The sequence below is a fragment of the Haematobia irritans genome, chromosome 1 (genome assembly GCF_050003625.1).
Source record: "Haematobia irritans isolate KBUSLIRL chromosome 1, ASM5000362v1, whole genome shotgun sequence".
Taxonomy (NCBI): Eukaryota; Metazoa; Arthropoda; class Insecta; order Diptera; family Muscidae; genus Haematobia; species Haematobia irritans.
This window is the reverse complement of record NC_134397.1, coordinates 146,948,849-146,969,319: the sequence shown is the minus strand read 5'-3', so window position 1 is coordinate 146,969,319 and position 20,471 is coordinate 146,948,849. Positions and strand designations below refer to the sequence as shown.

The 20,471-nt window shown below is 36.4% G+C and overlaps 2 protein-coding genes across 2 annotated transcripts; both read left to right on the top strand.

The window, feature by feature from the left end:
- Positions 1 to 582: 582 nt before the first annotated feature.
- LOC142221964 (Golgi to ER traffic protein 4 homolog) lies at positions 583 to 1,963 on the top strand. The gene is made up of 2 exons (XM_075291860.1): positions 583 to 1,122; positions 1,180 to 1,963. Exons 1-2 carry the CDS (start codon positions 751 to 753, stop codon positions 1,819 to 1,821), a joined length of 1,014 nt encoding a protein of 337 aa, XP_075147975.1. The 5' UTR covers positions 583 to 750; the 3' UTR covers positions 1,822 to 1,963.
- Positions 1,964 to 5,988: 4,025 nt separating this feature from the next.
- On the top strand, positions 5,989 to 12,386 carry LOC142221963 (E3 ubiquitin-protein ligase MARCHF5). Its single transcript, XM_075291859.1, has 3 exons — positions 5,989 to 6,824; positions 6,885 to 7,081; positions 11,738 to 12,386. Exons 1-3 carry the CDS (start codon positions 6,141 to 6,143, stop codon positions 12,153 to 12,155), a joined length of 1,299 nt encoding a protein of 432 aa, XP_075147974.1. The 5' UTR covers positions 5,989 to 6,140; the 3' UTR covers positions 12,156 to 12,386.
- The last annotated feature ends 8,085 nt before the right edge of the window (positions 12,387 to 20,471 follow it).

Sequence of the window (20,471 nt, the reverse complement as noted above, 5' to 3'; positions counted from 1 at the left end):
TGCTGTTGGCAATGCTTGAGAAATTGCATCAAATTTCGATCGAATGCCGTGATCCAAACTTTTAATCGTATCGACAATTTTTTCGATACGATTATGAATTCGATATCGAATGCCGTGATTAGCCCCCTGTTTTGTTTTGACATGTTTGCTTACAAAAATTACTTGAGGCGTTGTTATTGATTAGTTTACATGGGAAAACTGTATAATTGGCTTGCAAATTAAATTTCTGGTGGATATGCAAATGGTATTAAGACCTTTACTATATTCGATTTTCGCATAACTTTTTTGTAAAATACATATTTAATTTTAAAGCAGATAATTTTACTCAACTGATCGGAATAGTCTGTTTCATCTATATTTTGTCAATATTTTATAGAAGTATGTTTTCTTTTATACTTTTTATTATTAAAATTAAAGTAACTACAAAACAACTAATTTTAAATTCAAAGCCAGAACATAGTGCCGTTCGATAGAAAAAAATTATTTAGTTGTAATAGCGAAACCACCTTATTAGTACGTCACGGATACAACACCAGAAAAATCTTCTCTGTAACATTTTAAAAAGGTACTATAGTACCAAGTTTTCCATCTCTGAATAGAAGTCGAAAGGAATCTATAGAATTGATATATCCAATGCAAATTGTACAAAACTTGGAGTTAGCATATTGTTCGTAAACACAAAATAACCAAATAGTTTGTCTATATACTCAGTTGAAACCATAGTTTAGAAGCAAATTATTGTGTAACGATATGATGACAGCACCTGACAAGGCAGCCACGGCATCTACTGAGAGAGGTCAAAGAGGTGTTAGTCGTGTCTTGGCTAAATTGGATTCCTCCTTAGAGTCTGGAAATTACTATGAGGCACATCAAATGTATAGAACCTTGTATTTCCGGTACACGGCACAACGAAAATTTGATGAATGCTTAGAGCTACTCTACAATGGATCTCTGAAATTAATTTCTAAACAAGAGTCGACAAGTGCTGCAGATTTAGGACTTTTGATTTTGGACACCCTTGAAAAGAGGGGCAACTGTAAAGATGGTGATTTGTGGATAGAGCGTATTGGTAACATAATTACTTGTCTTAATTCAGGCTGTGTGGAACGTGATACATTAATTGTACGTAAACTGATGGAAACATAATTTCATAATTTGTTAAAATTATTTCTTTCCAAGAATCGTGCCATCAAATGGAGTGCTGAAATGTCCGGTAATTTTCCTGGAGATCCGGCTTTGTATAAAATTCTTGCTCATGTCTTTTGGTCTGAAGGAAATACGGAATTAGCCCGACGCTATTATATGCTCTGTCGCGATGGTAACCTCTGTGGGCGCATACTAATTAAAATTAATGAAACCAAGGGTTATAGCAGTGAAGTGGATTTATTTATTGTACAAGCTGTTTTGCAACAAATTAGCGTAAACGACCACAAAACAGCAGAAGATACTTTTGCAGCGTATACTCGTTACCATCCGAAGATCAATCGCAAGGAAGCTCCTTTCAAACAACCATTATTGAATTTTGTACATTTCCTTTTTCGTTTAATGGATACAAAGAACTTGGAAGCCTTTAGGGCTCTGTGTACATTATATAAAGCTCAGTTAGAACGCGATCCAGCCTTTGACAAATACTTAACGAAGATAGGCGTTCAACATTTTGGTGCTAGTCCACCGGCTCCCGATAACCGTTTTGGTGGAATGTTTGGTGATGTTTTGTCTCATTTACTGCAAGGCATCGATGAGGATGATGATGAAGACGAGGAAGCAGGTGCTGCATCGGGTGCACGAGGCCGTGGAGATGGTGCTCATGCGCTGGACTGACGTAGTCCCGTTTGGTGGGAATAAGAGTTTATGTTTCTTCGTAGAAATAATATATTTCAAAAGTTGCTTTAGTCATATATTTTTCCAACATAATTAATGATTCAGTTTTATTTCATTAAATATTTAAACGTTTCTTAAAGGATTTATTGTGAATTTGGTTTGAATACATTTACGAATATTTTGCGTCATTGGTTTAAGTTCCTTCTTGATTAGATCTAATTCACATAATCTATTGTTAAATACCCTACACTATTTGGCTTATTCGTTTTTTAGAGTTTTTATGCATGCATACATTTTGGTGATGAGTTTAGACACATACATACATCTTCTAAAGCGAAGATTGGTCCTCGGTGAATCTGGAAATGACGTCATGTCAGAGTGAAATATTTTGATGCAACACAGCCTATATCATAGTTAAAAATTTTTTAGATTGGCCGAAACGTAAATTGGACGAAATATATGACAAATAAACTCTGCTGGAAAATCTGTAGAGCGCATTATATATGACATTTCGTCACAATACAATACTTTAAACCAGGTCTAAAGGTTGAATTAAAGTGGAATTACATACCATGCGGTCATGCGTGCGTACATTATATGCTATTGTCAAAAAAAGTTAAAATGTTGGAACTACAATTGTTTAAGTTACACGACAAAAGTAACGTATGCATATGACGCATAAAGTTGACGAACTTTTAACTTTTCAATGCGTCGGGTGCGTTGACAACATTAAACAACATGTAAACAAATCAAGAAACGAAAAACAATCTAAAATATGGACGAGAAATTATTGATTGAATTTAAAATACATAAAGTACTATACTTTAAAAAGTGGGTGGTATACAAAAACATAACAAAAAGCTTAGGGGCAAGTAATGTAATCAGTAAATTCATTGGTATTCCGACGCATACTGTGTAACTTAATTGAAGAATCGTATTCGAAGACTATTCGAGTTTTTGATTTCAAAGAGAAATTTCAACTCTTCAATCATCGGACCCATTGAACGCATGGTATGTTCCACCTTAAACCAGTCCAGACAAAGAGGCGATATTTTTTAATGCAGCTTTTGTCAACCGTTACTTTTTAAATGAATTGATTTAAAAATATGAAATTGTCCACAATCATTTCTTTAAAACTTCCATCAAAGATTTGACAAAATTAGATAATGATATAATCGTCGTCATACATATTTTTGAACTTTTAGAGTTTTGGTGGAAAAACGGAACATAGTATCTATCTAAACATTTAAAAATCGACTAGTCAAATTTAAAGTTTACAAAACGTCTCTTTGATATCTTTGAACAAAAATTCCATTTTTAAATGTTGTATCCCTAATAATAAATGATAATTATCATAATAACCCAATAAACACAGGATGAGCGTTTTTCAAATGCAACAACTTTTCAGTTTGAGGGTAAATATAATTTTTAACATAAATTCAACTTGATTTGAAATAGCTCATCTTCAAATTTGCCAAAATGTTGCTGAAATATTTGAAAAGGTGTTGAAGATAATATGAGAAAACTTTGACAAAACACTACCCTAAAATGCAACGAAAAAACCATGTGGTTTTCAATACTTATTTGTGCAACGAAGTTCGTGGTCAATTGCAAGAAATGAAAAAAATGGAAAATTTTAGACAAATAACCAAATAGTTTATAAAAATAGGTAAGTGAAGATAAAAAATGAAATAAAACTTTAAGGAAGTCACTAAATGTATATCTCTTTGTAGAAAACTAAAATTATGGATTCTACGTTCTTGAAAACATTAAATAGCTGACTAATGAAAAAATGGTGGACAATTAACTGGAACTGCTTCAAATAGTTTATAATAATTGGTACGTCAATATGAAAAATTAAATCAACACTTTAAAGAAGTCACTAAATTTAAATCTCTTTGCAGAAAACTAAAATCTTTGGATGCTACATTCTTGCAAACAATAAAAAGCTGACCAATGAAAAATGAGTGGCTTATCGACAAGAAAAAGTTTCCAGAAACATTACAAGTGCAACCAATTAAAATTGTTAAAAACAACAAATTGTTGAAATCAACAACTTCTGGATGAAAATGTGCATCACATCGTCAGTTTAATTCATATGCTATTATCAGTTTAAAATGGATATTTTGTGAATTCGTTCTGCTGGAAATCAATTCTAACACGCGGTCCAGTACGTTCCTAATTTCAAATTGCCCGCATGTCAATAAATTTTAATGCTGTTTTATGACACCAAAAGGAAGGAAATCGAATTATCAATGCAAAAGTATTTACTAATAATGTTTAAGATATTTAAAGTTTTGTTGTTTTTTTGTTCTTATTTGTTGATATGTTTAATAAGATTATTATTTATCAATTGGTATTGTAGTGTATTATGTAGTGTAGTGTATTATTATATATTTTATTTTGATGAAAATGAATAAATTATACAAAATTCATAGAATTTCGGCATTGACTTTCAATTTGAAGTGGGGTTATCATTCATACAAATTTAGGTTGAAAAGTATATGCTACCATGTTAATTTTGAATTTGACTCGCGTCGAAAATTATTTGAGAAATTATTGAATAGCGATGCATTTCAATTTGAGGATAAAACTTGAGATATTATTGCTAATGTGTTGAATATCACTGTTGAGGGTAATGTCTGTTTTTTGTTGAGAACGCGATTTTCTCAACAATTTCTCAACTTGAATATTATCCTAATCCTTTGAAAAAATGTTTGAAATTGTTGAAATTTAGCATTTTTCAAACATTTGTGTTTATTGGGAATCATGCATGTTCTGGGTCTCACCGCACTGTACACCACATAACACACATTCTTCAAACCTCTCAAAAAATTAGCTGTTCTGACTCACACGTGAGAAAACTTTTTTCGGATTTCCGATCGAAAAGTTTAACCATAAATGTTTCTTTTGCAATGAATTTTATTTGCAGACAGAAACTATACTCTACCTATTTTACCGGTAAAATTTCTGTATAATGGAATAAAACTTAAAAACAATCCCTAAACATATACATACACCACTCAAAAGAATTTTTTGTTAAAATTTTACACTTGGCCCACACAGAAAAAATTTGTACATTTTTCAGGTCTGTGGCGGTGTGAAGTGTAGTGCAGAACACCACTTAAGTGTGACACCTCGTGAAAGCAATACATGTGTGTACCTGAACAGGCACGAAGTTATGATTCGAGTTAATGATTCGTGCTCCTGAAAAGAAACTAAAATAAGTCAATATATATGTGCCCCAATTTCTTACTATCCAAAATGTTGCTATCAAGTCATACTTAATGATTTACTATCGAACACTGAAGCAGTTTTGATTCCCGAGACTCATGTCATAGAGACAGAAATCAGTGTTTTTTTGACGATTCACTCTTCTCGAGGCGAAAGATAGGTTCTACGAAATTGATTTTTGTGATATTGTTCGTTACGTGGGCCGTAAATCCGACCAAAAATGTATATATGCATTACATTACATATTGCAAGAAGTATGTTGAGTAAAGTGCATATGTTTGTTTTGACATAAAGAAATCGTCGGTAAGCTTTATGCTTAATACAAAAGCATTCTTTCGTAGTTCCAACGAAAGAAATTTGATTTTGCAACTACTATTTCAAGAGGCAAGTCACTTCATAACAAACGAAACGAACTTTCAAAAATTGAAAACTCCATATTGATTCGAATTCGAGGGACTGATTTTCTTTCGAATAGGTTTTAGTGCGATTCGTAGTGCATTAATCTTTCTTAGGGCAGGTTTATCAATGTCGTCGTGTTGAAAAAACAGCTGAACCCATACAAAATTATTAATTATTATTAATTTTTATTAAAATGATTAATTATTAATAACCCGTAGTCTATTATCCCGTTAAGTATTAATAGGATCATGAGGAACTGACCCTAACACTTTCAATTTTACTGTGAACGGCGAAAATTTACTCACCTTCAGGTATTATCAGAGCTACCCACCTTATGATTCGAGAGCTGTGGAAAACTGAACGTACTCTTCCTAAAAGTCAAAATCAATCGTATAGAAAAGTGCTCCAGTGATCATATGTTGCCATATTGCATACACAAAGCTGCTCTGTGACAAATTAAGTCCCCAATCATAGTCAATAAACAACAAATCAAGCGATAATATTCTAAAAAAGAAAAAAAAATATTAGGTGTCGTCGGTCAATGTAGGTGTTATACAAAGTTCAATTCCGTAACTTTGCACAAGAAAAAAATGAATACGATTTAGTGACAGTTTAGGACGAGCACGAAATTTTTGAGGTGGTTTTTTGTGTTGCAAAAATAGAACTAATTACGAACAAGAGATAAAATGAGTGATTCCCATACTACGATAACTACGAAAGCCGTGATCGAGACGGCTTCCAATGAAAATGAAGGACATGACGAAGATAGCAATTCTAATAATGAAAATACGGAGGATGCCATATGTTCTGCCACGCCCGTGTCTCCTTTGAAAACAGTTGTTGTTGTTGCTGCTGGGGAAGAGGGCACAAACAATGACACTGACACCAATGTGGAAGACATCAAGCGGCGAACATCATTGCAATCAAGTACGTCTGCCATAAATATATTAAGTTCAACTGGCGATATTGCTGCCAATGTTGAAGGAACTAGCTCATACAATGTCCAGGATGCTGGAAGTAATGGTGATGGGGAACGAAGTTGCTGGATATGTTTTGCTACCGATGAAGACAATCGTTTGGCCGCTTGGGTTCAACCTTGTAAATGTCGTGGTACCACGAAATGGGTCCACCAAAGTTGCTTATACCGTTGGGTAGACGAGAAACAAAAAGGCAATGCTTTGCGTACCGTAAATTGTCAACAATGTCAAACGGAGTATATTATTGTGTTTCCCCAGATGGGGAAAGTGGCCAATATACTAGAGGCATTCGATAACATTATTAGGCGCGTAAGTCCATTTTTGGCTGCTGGTATTTTTGTTGGCTCTCTCTATTGGACGGCGGTTACATATGGAGCTGTTACATTTCTACAGGTTCGTATGCACACTTAAAATGGCATGGAGGGTGTAGTGCATTTCACACTTCTCTTTCAGATTGTTGGCCATAAAAAAGGTCTAGCTCTTATGGAAAATGGTGATCCAATTTTACTATTAATTGGCCTTCCTGTTATACCGGTAGGCCTGGTATTGGGTCGCATGATTCGCTGGGAAGATGCTGTGATTCGCCTCATCCGTAATAGACGAAATGTGTGCCGTAAACTCCCACTTATGAATTTTATCATTCCTTATCCGTAAGTTCGCCAATATATGCATGCATCATTACATAACTGTGAGTCATAAAATACCGAGCAAATTAGTTAGTAAGATTATAAGCTGCATATTTTACGTCTTCAAGTGTATACATATAACAATTTAGTTATTAACTACGTATACATATAGATATACACAAGTACATTGCACATTATTTGTTGCTGTTATGAAATGAGTTAAGAATGCTACTAGAATAACAATATCAGCAGATTTTGTTCTTAATGCATATGTGTACGGGTACATTGAAAGATCGTCAGGTTTCAAGATTATGACAATATTTTCTAAAGATCCCTTCAACAGAAATAGCAAGCGTTCAATGAAAGCCAAGAGATTTGAAAATGTTGGTTATAATTGAATCCATAGCAAAAGAATAATACAGGGAACAAATCTGTATTATTATGTCTTGAAATGATATAAGATACTTCGTAGATGCGATTTGGTTATTCCTAAAAATAACGAAAATTCTTCTAATATGCATTAATGATTTTCTAAATTATTGATTTCCTTGAATTTCATATACATAGTTGTATATGAAATGCAAGAATAAAAAAGGGTATTTTAGAAAGGTTAAGGGATCGCTGTCCCACTTTCTTCACATCGTAGGTTTTATTGATAGTTTTGTTCCGACAGCAAAACTAAAAGTGACATGAAAATTCTTCTTATTAATGATTTCCTCATAAGTATGTAAATATATGCAATTCAAGAATAAAAGGAATGAGTATTTTAGAAAGGTTAAGAGATAGAGTTTGTCCCACTTTCTTTATATCGTAGTTTTTATTGATAGTTTTGTTCCGACAGAAAAACTAAAATTGCGGACTCTTGGTCATTGTCGAGTTGCATACTTTTAGGTGTTAGCCTGAAAATATGAAAAGTCTTCGGATTAATCTTTTACTAAGAGTAAACTTATATGAAATGAAAGTGGTTATTGAGTTTACCAAAATCTATAGATAGCATACACAATCTATTTTGGGTCAATTTCATGCAATGTCTTCTAAACTGGCTCAAAAAAGCCTACCAGTTTAATACCTGTCTAATGTCACTGTGTAGACGAAATGATGGGCGGAACATTCACATTTAACCATCCTTACTTGTTTAATCATCCTTACCAAGCCTTGCATTCGTGTGTCTGTAAACACTAGCACATGGGTAATCAGATATTTACGCATTTGATAGTCACCACTATGTGGAATTGTTAAATTCAAGCATTCTCTTGCCGAACAATTTTAGGTGTTGTATTTTTTCGACTTACTAGCATGGCGTTTCATTACCAGAGTTATTGTACGGATTTATGATGCGATACAAAAACATTTTTTTCACATTGAGCTGTTTGAGTTCGCCAATTGCCTCCACGCTATTTTCATTTCCAGTCTATCGGTTTCTGGGATCTACCGTGGTGCATAGGTTAGCATGCCCGCCTTGCATACAAAAGGTCGTGGGTTCAATCTCAGTTCCGACCAAACATCAACAAGTTTTTAAGCGGTGGATTATCTTCTCTAAGTAATTCTGGTGACATTTCTGAGTGTTTCAAAGCTTCTCTAAGTGACTTCACCGCAATGTGGAAAGCCGTTCGGCTATAAAAAGTAGGTCTATTGCCATTGATCTATGGTAAACATAGAATCGGACAGCACTCAGTGAGAAGTTCGCCACGGTGATATCAATATGGACTGAATAGTCTAAGTGAGCCTGAAATAACGGGCTGCCACTATACCTATCCTAGGCTATCGGCCTAGCCTCTCGTTTCTAATGCCCCCGTATAAATAAGTTTATTATAATTTGTAATCGTCATAACTTAAGTAATAAATATATATTTTCCATCCAAACAAAAGTTGTAGCTTCTTACCTCCAATATTTTAATATTCTAAACTCTACTCATATGACTCAAATTCTGACAGAGTCTTACTCAAACCTTGTTTTAGAAAGATCATCCTAATTTGATTATTCGGATTATGGAATGCAATTCCTTCCGATTATAAGAAATTTTCAGTATGTTTTGAAAGCTGAATGAGTGAGCATTTTAATTATATACTAAATCGACAACTATGTCAGCCAATATTGCGATATTGATTGTTAGTCAAATTGAAAAAGAAATCTGGAATTTTATTTAAGTTTGCTTCAAAAAATGAGGAAATATGTTACGTTAATAAATAATTGAAGTAAATCTTACCATAAATCATAAGGACCACTTATCATCTTAAATCAAAAAAATATTTAACACAAGAATATATAATCATAGTTTGAAGAAATATTTATTACTTTATTATAATTAGAAGCCCCAAAAATCCCCTATATAGCCAATTTATAACGATTGTTTTATGTCGGTATGCCACTAAAAGCGAATTGCCTTAATGCCAGTATGCCTTAACAGTGCATTGACAATACCTGTCCATGCAGTGTTTATGGAAAGAAATGTGCATTTGTTTCGTAATCTTACGAATATTGTATTCACATTTGTTTCAATTTGTTCAATTTGTTTATGATTCCGATAGTACTAATTTTTAGCTGTTGCTGTGTTGTTCATTTTATGCTATTAATGTAGGATCCAAGAGGTCTAAAATGCATTAAAATGTTTTGAATTTGAATGAACTCAATCAAACTGTTACAAAAGAACTCCATCATGAATAACTTTCTTTTTAAATAAATTCAGATGCAAGTGCTTTTTGTGGTTTGTAACAATATATAGTTTTTAATGAAATGAATGTCATGTAGCTTTACATAGCTACATAGAAATATAAAGTTTCACACATACACCTTATCGGCAGAAATTTCGTATCTGCAGGATTTGAGCTTTTACCAAATCATCGTTTTTGAAACAAAATTTAGCTAAAAAATATAAATTAATTTTTAGTTAGTTAATTAAAACAAAAATCAAGAATAATTTACATTTTTAGTGTATCAACTAATTCTTAATTGACTTCGATGATTGTGATCATTTATGTGATTGTTTTAATTTCAATTAAAAGTTAATAGAGTCAATTATTTAGATATTTGATGCCAAGAAATATTTGTGATGTATACGAGGGCAGTTCGGAAACTACTTAGCCTAGCACAAAAAGCGCGGTATAAACAGAAAAAAGTTAAGTGTTTTGGAAACTTCCATCTCTGTTATGAACACGTGTTAAATTTTGTTTCGATCTGGCAACGCCTTCATATAGAAACAGGTGTTCAAAAAAGACGCATCCGCAATTTTTTTACGATGGAAAATTAGAAATGCGTGCTGTCATTAAATATTTATATAAAATAAATATTTATAAATATAAATTTATATAAATATCGGGACAAGAGATTCATAATGATATGGTGAATGTGTTAGGTGAAAGTGCTCCTTCATATGCAACAGTAAAAATGGGTTGCTGAATTTAAACGTGGTCGTACAAGCATTGAAGATGAACAACGTAGTGGACGTCCACCTCAGTTATGCTGGTGACATTTCTGAGGGTTTCAAAGCTTCTCTAAGTGGTTTCACTGGAATGTGGAACGCCGTTCGGACTCGGCTATAAAAAGGAGGTCCCTTGTCATTGAGGTTAACATGGACTCGGTGATAAGAGAGAAGTTCACCATTGTGGTATCACAATGGACTGAATAGTGAGCCTGATACATCGGGCTGCCACATAACCAAACCTAACCTAACCTTGTTAAAAGTCGATCAAAAACGCATAAGAATGCACATTTCTCAAGCTTGTTTGGATCGTTTTAAGCGAAATAAAATGGATTAAGCGTCGTTTCATAACTGTTGATGAGACATGGATCCACCACTATACTCCAGAGACAAAAGAACAATCCAAACAATGGAATGAGGCTGGAGGAAGTGCCCCAAAGAAGGCAAAAACAATTCAATCGGCTGGTAAGGTTATGGCAACGGTTTTTTGGGACTTCAAAGGTATTTTATTGATTGACTATCTGCAAAAGGGTAAAACAATAAATTCAGAGAACTATTGCAACCTTTTGGATCAATTAAATGTACAAATTCGAGAAAATCGTCTTAGCCTATAACACAAAAAAATAATTTTTCATCAAGACAACGCACCAGCGCACAAGAGTATTTTAACAATGGCTAAAATCAACGAATTAAAGTACGAGTTGACCACCCACCTCATTCTCCTGATTTAACTCCCGGTGACTTTTACTTGTTCCCAAATCTAAAAAAATTCCTTGCTGGCAAGCGTTTCACCTCAAATGAAGATGCAATTACAGTTGTAAACCACTATTTTGAAGACCTTGAGGAAAACTATTTTAATCAAGGGATAAAATTGCTAGAAAAACGTTGGACTATGCGTATTGAAGTTTCACGAGATTATATTGAAAAATAAAAATATTTTTGAAAAACTAACTATTCTCTTTCATTGATAGGCTAAGAAGTTTCCGAACCGCCCTCGTATGTAGAAATTTTGAGATCTTGTGGTACGAATTATCGAATTTCTGTCGAAATCTGCCAGCTCCAATCTATTATCTCTTCGAGGAGATTAAGAATTGCGACTTATCTCTAAGGACGATATCCCTTTCTTAGTTTCCATAAAAATAAATTAATTTCAATGCTCGAACTTTCTAGTTATATGTAGAATATAGTTTAGTATTATTATTCCAAGTTGGCAAAGAAGGTAACTAAACCCATTATTATTTTTATATTTGAAAACATTTAGCGAGGAAGATGAAGAACAAACAGCCCAAAATCCTGCAACACCAACTCTGTCCGATCCCGTTTCAGCTACACGTATATTTTGCGGAGCTCTATTATTGCCAACTATATCCTCAATTGTTGGTCGATTATTATTCGAATCGATTGAGAACACATTGCATCGCACTCTATTGGGTGGTCTTACATTTATAACAGTTAAAGGAATTTTAAAAATTTATCTAAAACAACAACAGCACACACGCAAAAAGAAGCGCCGAATTGTTGATTATACAGATGAAAATGTACGAGTCTATGTAAATCGTTCGAATTCGAACAGAAGTCAAGGTAATGCTGCTGGAGCAGCTGCTGCCACAGGTGCTCAACAACAACAGCCACAACAAGCGAATGTGCCAAGAACCAATGAACGTGACAGTGTAGTATAGGTTATTAGATCACATTAATCAAAAATTAAATAATTGGTAAGACCAACAACAACAACTACACGCTATAATAACAATTATTATGAAGAGGTTCCGTCGTATAGTAGTTAATCTTTTTTTATATAAATAACTAATATGTACTGTTAACAAAGCTATCACGTTAGTCTTCTTCTTTCAACTTTTATGATACACAATCTATCTGATGAATTCTGAAATAAAACGAATCGAATCAAATTATCAATTGCATTAATACATCTAGTAAATCTATCTACATACATTAATAGCATAAGTATAGTGGTTGCAAAAGTTTGCTCCATAATTGTGAAAGTCAATATGTTATAGACATTTTCGAAGTTCTAATATGAATATCAATACATAATATTTCCAAGAAAATAATCATTTAAAATGATTTCCTTCTGATACATGGAAATCTGGAAAAAGTTTTAAGTGTTTAAGGACAATCGTTGGATTTCGCAAAGATATTACCATATATATGGGAGCTTTATTTGCATCCTCCTGGGGATTGTAATTATAGTTTAAAAGACGATTTTTCGATATTTCAACTTTTGGAAAAAAATTATTAAGACAAAGTCGGCTATCACAATCCTTTTTTCAGAGAGGTTCAAGAGTAACAGGTTGGCTGATAAGTCCCCGGTCTGACACATAGATGGCGTCGCTAGTATTAAATGCATATTATTTTTATATAGTACCAACCTTCAAATGATTCGTGTCAAAATTTGGCGTTTGTAAGTCAATTAGTTTGTGAGATAGAGCGTCTTTTGTGGTTGAGGTGGTTACCGACGAAAACATAAAAAAAATCCACAAAATGATTTTGAATGACCGTAAAATGAAGTTGATCGAGATAGCAGAGGCCTTAAAGATATCAAAGGAACGTGTTGGTCGTATCATGCATCAATATTTGGATATGCGGAAGCTCTGTGCATGGGTGCCGCGCGAGCTCACATTTGACCAAAAACAACAACGTGTTGATGATTCTGAGCGGTGTTTGCAACTGTTAACTCGTAATACACCCGAGTTTTTCCGTCGATAATTAAAAATGGATGAAACATGGCTCCATCACTACACTCCTGAGTCCAATCGACAGTCGGCTGAGTGGACAACGACCGGTGAACCGATGATGTATATCAACCCTTGCTTTCCTGGATGGTGGTTGCGTATCCATGAGATGGTGGTTTGGTTGATTACTGCGATAACAATCCAGGGGGCTAATCACGGCATTCGATATCGAGAAATTTTGATCGAAATCTAAATTTTTCGGATCACGGGAGTCGATATCGAGTTTTTTTGATAGACAATTTTTTCCATTGGTAAATTGCAATCGTAAAACATTTTTCACTTGTTTTCGCCATATAGGAATAGTAAATATATTAGTCTGAGTTCGAATTGTTGCTAGTTTGTAGTAAATCTACATATAATAAACATATTTTGAATATTTAGGACTAATGCAACTCCGATAAAAGTTAAACAAACATTGGTCATATTCGAGTTCGGCAGCGAGCATCCTAGCTTGGCAAAGAACCATATATAAAGTGCACATGATAGATCGATATCCAAGAGATTTTGATCAACCAAATACCGTACCATTCTGTGACAACATAACGCTTCTGGACCACCTTGTAAAAATAGTGAATTATGAAGGCTTCCACTCGCAAAAAGTTTTAAGACGGCAGACAATTGTAAAGTGATAGAAGTGACGTTGACATGCCACCAAAAATTATTTTCCATTTGAACGCCTCCTTCGTCAGCCGAAATCGTCCATTGAGCCTGCAAAAGGTGACTTTCTAACAGTGCCCACCATTTCAAACCCATGTACTTACACCAATAACAATGTGCACTTTTATTCCTTATTTGTCGCCGAATTTTTTTTATTCATCTCATCCTCTAATTAGGAAGGAATTCGGAAGGAAAAAGAGATATGGGTCCATAAGATATAATGCAATACAATTTACTTTTTACTTTGAAACCTCCAAAAACATGTTTTTTCTACATTCTATTTTGTGACGCTAACTTAATTTTGTCATTTCATTTTGTTCTGCTTCATTTTTTGCTGTTGGCAACGCTTGCGAAATTGCATCAAATTTCGATCGAATCCCGTGATCCAAACTTTTAATCGTATCGACAATTTTTTCGATACGATTATGAATTCGATATCGAATGCCGTGATTAGCCCCCAGGAGATACTGCTTTGACAACATGTAGTTGTGTCTTCGCACAGGGATGATCTTTGTCTCCACATAAAGGTGATCCAGGGGTGTGCTGCGGAAACACCCAGTCGCAGTTCTAAGGGTAGCATTCTGGCAGGTCTGTATCGGCCAATTGCCTTATATGTAATTAACAAGGTTTCTTTGTCCGTACCCCAAGTACTGAGGGCAAGTGAATTGAGTACCTTGTTTCTACCACGGACCTTATTACAAATTGCAGTGGCATGGGCAGGCGACCTGAAAAGGCTGTCTAGTGTGGCCCCAAGAATCTTGGGGTAATTTGTGGTCGGAATCGTTTCGCCATCGACACCGAATATTCAACTGCCTGCGTACCATGTAGTGAATAGTGTGGCTGAGGATTTGGTGGGGGGATATCCTCAAATTTCTCGCAGAGAAATAACTGGTAAGATTAGCGAGGTAGACGTTTAATCGATCGCAGATGTCATTAACATTGGGCCCAGGTGCCATAATTGTACAGTCGTCTGCGTATGGTATAATCTCAACGCCTTCCGAAGGGGGTGGATTAGAGGATAGGTAGAGGTTAAACAGTGCCGGAGATATCACCCCACCCTGAGGAACTCCCTGTTTCACTCTACGGGGTCTTGATTTCCTATCCCTAAGTGCTACGTACGACTGGCGCCCGCACAGATAATTAGTAACCCAACGCTTGGTTCCTGCCGGTAGGGACATGTTCTCGATGTCCTCAAAAAGTTGGCATGGTTGACTGTATGGAATGCCTCCGATAGGTCAAGCGCCACGAGGACCGTCCTGTGACACGGCTTGGGCTGATTAAGTCCCCTATTTATAAATTCTGAAATGGCATGCAAAGCCGTTGTCGTACCGTGTACTTTGCGGAATCCATGTTGATGATTAGCAGCTGGAAAGTTCTCCACAAAGCAGGGGAGGAGTAGTGCCTCAATTGTCTTGGCTACTGGTGAGAGAAGGGAAATCGGTATGTACGATTCTCCCTTGCTCGAGTCTTTGCTTGGTTTCAGTAGTGGAATCACCCTACCCATTTTCCAGATACAAATTGAGAAGCAAGTACTCAACTCCCAGTATTCCCAGATGTTTCACCATTAGCATACAGATTCCGTCAGGGCCCAGCGCTTTGGCTAGTTTCGCGCTGTTGATGACTTCGGTAACTTCGGCTGTGGTAAATTGTGTTGTGTAGTCGGCTTGGAGACCACGGATGCGACGAATGGCTCTCCTTTTCGCTTTATAACTCTCGGGGTTCGACAAACAGTCGGTTGAAGAATATGGCGCACCTTTTCGGATCAGTCACTGCCACGTCGCCAAAGGTAACTGAAATACCATCATCCCTAGTAGCGGGGTTCGAGAGGGCTCTCACTGTTGACCACAACTTACCTGTTCCTGTGCCTAGGTTACATTGCTTCAGGTGCTCTAACCAAGTGTTCCGCTTGTGCTCGTCGACTATCTTACTAATCTCTAGATTCAGTTCCCTGATTCTATGATCTGCAGTGTTAGCACGAAGGCGTTCATCCCTTCACTTGGGCAAGCTGGAATGTAGCGAGCGGCTACTGCGTTGATGATGTCCCGGAACGCCCTCTGGGCAACATGAACATGGGAGGGAGACGGGAGCTCACTGAAGCGGCGATCTGTGTATTCTCTGAAGCCTTCCCAGTTGGCTTTATTTTGGTTGATAAACGTCCGGCGTTCAGAGATTATGAAATCGGAGGGTCGGTTAATGGTGAGAATTATGTGGAGGTTACCTGATGCCAGTGAAATGACGGGTTGCCAGGATACGTCATTTATCAGACCAGGTGACGCTAAAGATATATCTGGCGAACTGCTGCAATCACCCATAATTCTCGTGGGGGCCTCTTCGTTTACCGTGCAAAATGTGGTGTCATCTATCTACTCTGCCAAAGCTATGCCTCTCTGGTCATTACCTAGGAGAGAATGCCAAAGCTCATGGTGGGCATTAAAGTCTCCTATCACCAATCTGTTATGCCCCCACAACAGCCACTCAATGTTTGGGCTATATCATGGAGCACAGCTACCAACCGGCGTTATATACACATTGTATAGCTCAATCTCGGCAGCCCCAGACTGATAGATAGAGGGTGCATAGTTCTGGAGATATCATCCCACCTTGGAGAACTGTTGTGCTATGAACTTTACGGAATCCATATTAATGGTTGGCAGCTAGAAAATAGTCCACAATGCCGGGGAGGAGTTGTGCCTCATGTGTCTCATGCTACTGGTAGGAGAAGCGATATCCGTGTTTATGATTTACCCTTGCTCTATTCTTTGCCTGGCTTCAGTTGTGGGATCGATGGCACTGTGAAGATGGAAGTCGTGGACATTTGTTTCCACCTACACACTTACCGAGGAATCTGATTTTTTTATGTTGTTTTTAGAACTTGAATTGTTAATTTAGATTAATTTCATTTACAATGAATTAATATTTATTTTTATGTTTTCCACTAGTTTAGAATAGTATTTTTATTTTGTATTTAATTAAATGAAGTATTTCCAGTATTTGTAAGTCGCAACCATGTGACACCAACATGGTATGACTTTCGGTTGACCTTCGAAACAAGTAAACAAGATCCCGTTACAAGGCCAGAGCAATGAGGAGCAGTAACTACCGTCACCTATTATATTAAGAATTACAGCAGCCAGGAAGGAAGCACCATCGTTGGTAAGTAGAGTGGTCTTTTTTTGTATATACAGTGGAAACCCAGTGCAAATATAAATTAATAGAGCCAAATACCAAAAATTCATAAATAAATAACGTGATTCTTATCGAATTAACATAGCTGCGGCTGCGTTGATAATATCCTGAGGTCACAGAAACGCGATCTAGTCTCCTCCCCAGTTGGTCTTTTGTGTGGTTGATAAACGTCCGGCCCTTTGACGATATTAAATCGGCGGATCGTTAGAAGGAGATAATTTTGGGGAAGTCGCTTGATCGGGCGATGCTAAGATTATGTCTGACGAAGTCTTAAATTCTCGTGTCTTTTTCTTAGCTCATTTACTATGCAAAATGAGATTTGATCTGCCAAAACTATACCTCTGCTAATTATCTAGGCGAGAATGCCAAAGTTCATGGTAGGCATTAGTCTCCTAGAACCAAACTGTTATGCTCGCACAACGGCCTCTCAATGGGGGACTGTAATCTGGAGCACAGCTACCAACTCGGCAGCCCCAGTCTTGGCTGCTACTCCAATACTAGTGGGAATAATGGCGAATATCAACCAACATCCATTCCCTTTAAACTATAAAAAACGTGCTGTTAATCGAAATCCAAAAGAACAGGCAGCGAAATCAACACATAAACTTAAGGTTTATCTCATCAGTCTCCCTATCCCGGCTAGGACCTGAAGCAAAGGTAGGAGGCTTCCAAGGTGTTTCTCCTCCATTACAAAAAACGAACGAAACAACGCACACACTGATGTGGCAGTCGCTTGCCGATGAGTTGGACCCATCGGGTTAAGCCGCTACGAGAACCCCCCGACGTTTAATTGGTGAACTTATCATTGAGTATTTCCCGATTTTAGGCTTAGCTTAATGAAATGGATCCTCCTTTTTATAGTAAAGTCAGAATAAAATAACTTTACGAGACTTTGAAACACTCAGAAATGTAAACACGTCGCTTTGTATAGAAGACGGGCATTGCAATCATTGCACCACTGTACCTCTCAACTAACATATCTCAGATAGCTAGTTTGTCATGTTTCGATTCAGGTTCCATTTCGAGCCTACCGCACTCCTGCAAGATACGCCTTTGCAGTATTCTCTGTTATGTAGCACTTCCAGTCAAGTTTTTTTTGTTTAAGGCAGGGCTGTGGAGTCGAGTTAATTTTGCTCGACTACGGCTCCGACTCCAACTCCAGCATTTCTTATAAGCCTCGACTCCAACTCCGACTCCGGAGGAGTCGACTCCAGGTTGTGTACCTAAATCTCGTTTTAACAGTATTCAAATTGTATTTTTAAGGTTTCAAAAAAAGACCGATATTAGTATTCTATTTGTCCAAAACAACTCTAATTTTAAATTTAGAAACGACTCGACGACAAACCTCAGCATTTTAGGGATGTAAAAGTTCTACATGTTAAATACGACACAAGACTATATAGAGACCACATCAAAATATGGGTAGATAGTTAATAACCATCTTCAGAATATGTATTTATAAAAACACAAAATTTCAAAAAATAATTATGCTTCCAGAAGTTTAAGGAGCAAAATCCTGGTATTGGTATATATAGGCATTTTATAAAAAATAAATCTATATAAAAATGAAAAATACACAAAAAACAAAATGCCGGGCTAATCAGATAGAAAGTTTAGATGCTAAACAATGTAATGTGTCGGATATATAAAACAAACATAAACTGCCAAAAATTAGGACGGACGGAATTTCAAATAACCACTACCATACAACAGATGACAAGAATAGCTGGACAGTTACGAATATTGTTTCTATAAAAGTAAAATGGTGAAACATGGATTTATAAATGGTCTGTCTGTTATGGACATTAGAGGTCATTAATTTAATGTAAAGAATTTCGAGTGGCTTTGATGAAACAAACTTTATCCCAAAAGACCGGCTCAGATAGCACGTTGGCAGAGGTTATTACAGCTTCCAAGGACATCGGGTGTACTTGGAGATTTATCAAGTAATTATGTAGGGCTATCTCAAAATCTGGGCCGACGGGAAATTTACGTATTTATTTATGGATCTCAAATAACTCTAAATTCAAAATTTCTGACAAATCTTATGAACATTTTAGACTGGAAAAATTTCTTAAAACAAATCGGAAGTTGGGTTTATATGTAGGTGCTATATCACAAAATTTTCCGGTATGACCCATCTTCGAACTCGACATGCTTGCCAAAAATTCAGAACGTTAGGTTCTAACAGGTTGGCTGATAAGTCCCCGGTCTGACACATAGAAGGCGTCGCTAGTATTAAATTCATATTATTTTTATATAGTACCAACCTTCAAATGATTCTTGTCAAAATTCGACGTCTGTAAGTCAATTAGTTTGTGAGATAGAGCGTCTTTTGTGAAGCAACTTTTTTTATTGTGAAAAAAAGGAATTTCGTGTTTTGATAAACTACTGTTTTCTGAAGGGGAAAAATACGGTAGAAGCAAAAACTTGGCTTGATAATGAGTTTCCGGACTCTGCCCCAGGGAAATCAACAATAACTGATTGGTATGCAAAATTCAAGCGTGGTGAAATGAGCACGGAAGACGGTGAACGCCCGAAAGATGTGGTTACCGACGAAAACATCAAAAAATCTACAAAATGATTTTGAATGACCGTAAAATGAAGTTGATCGAGATAGCAGAGGCCTTAAAGATATCAAAGGAACGTGTTGGTCATATCATTCATCAATATTTGGATATGCGGAAGCTCTGTGCAAACTGGGTGCCGCGCGAGCTCACATTTGACCAAAAACAACAACGTGTTGATGATTCTGAGCGGTGTTTGCAGCTGTTAACTCGTAATACATCCGAGTTTTTCCGTCGATATGTGATATGGATGAAACATGGCTCCATCACTACACTCCTGAGTCCAATCGACAGTCGGCTGAGTGGACAGCGACCGGTGAACCGTCTCCGAAGCGTGGAAAGACTCTCAAGAGTCCCCTTGAAGAAGAAGAAAGTGTTGTTCCACCAAGCCAACGCACCGTGCCACAAGTCATTGAGAACGATGGCAAAAATTCATGAATTGGGCTTCGAATTGCTTCCCCACCCACCGTATTCTCCAGATCTGGCCCCCAGCGACTTTTTCTTGTTCTCAGACCTCAAAAGGATGCTCGCAGGGAAACAATTTGGCTGCAATGAAGAGGTGATCGCCGAAACTGAGGCCTATTTTGAGGCAAAACCGAAGGAGTACTACCAAAATGGTATCAAAAAATTGGAAGGTCGTTATAACCGTTGTATTGCTCTTGAAGGGAACTATGTTGAATAATAAAAACGAATTTTGACAAAAAAATGTGTTTTTCTTTGTTAGACCAGTGACTTATCAGCCAACCTGTTACTGCTGTATTGCCTTAAAATTGTACCGTTATCAAGCGTATATATAGGGTAAAAAAATCGATATTTTAATGTGTTAAAAATG

Excerpts from the sequence above, each read along its gene's own strand:
- LOC142221964 (XM_075291860.1), top strand. The coding sequence starts at position 751 with ATGATGACAGCACCTGACAAGGCAGCCACGGCATCTACTGAGAGAGGT. Across the intron at positions 1,123-1,179 it reads TGGAACGTGATACATTAATT|AATCGTGCCATCAAATGGAG; the intron begins GTACGTAAACTG and ends TTTCTTTCCAAG.
- LOC142221963 (XM_075291859.1), top strand. The coding sequence starts at position 6,141 with ATGAGTGATTCCCATACTACGATAACTACGAAAGCCGTGATCGAGACG. Across the intron at positions 6,825-6,884 it reads GAGCTGTTACATTTCTACAG|ATTGTTGGCCATAAAAAAGG; the intron begins GTTCGTATGCAC and ends CTTCTCTTTCAG. Across the intron at positions 7,082-11,737 it reads AATTTTATCATTCCTTATCC|CGAGGAAGATGAAGAACAAA; the intron begins GTAAGTTCGCCA and ends GAAAACATTTAG.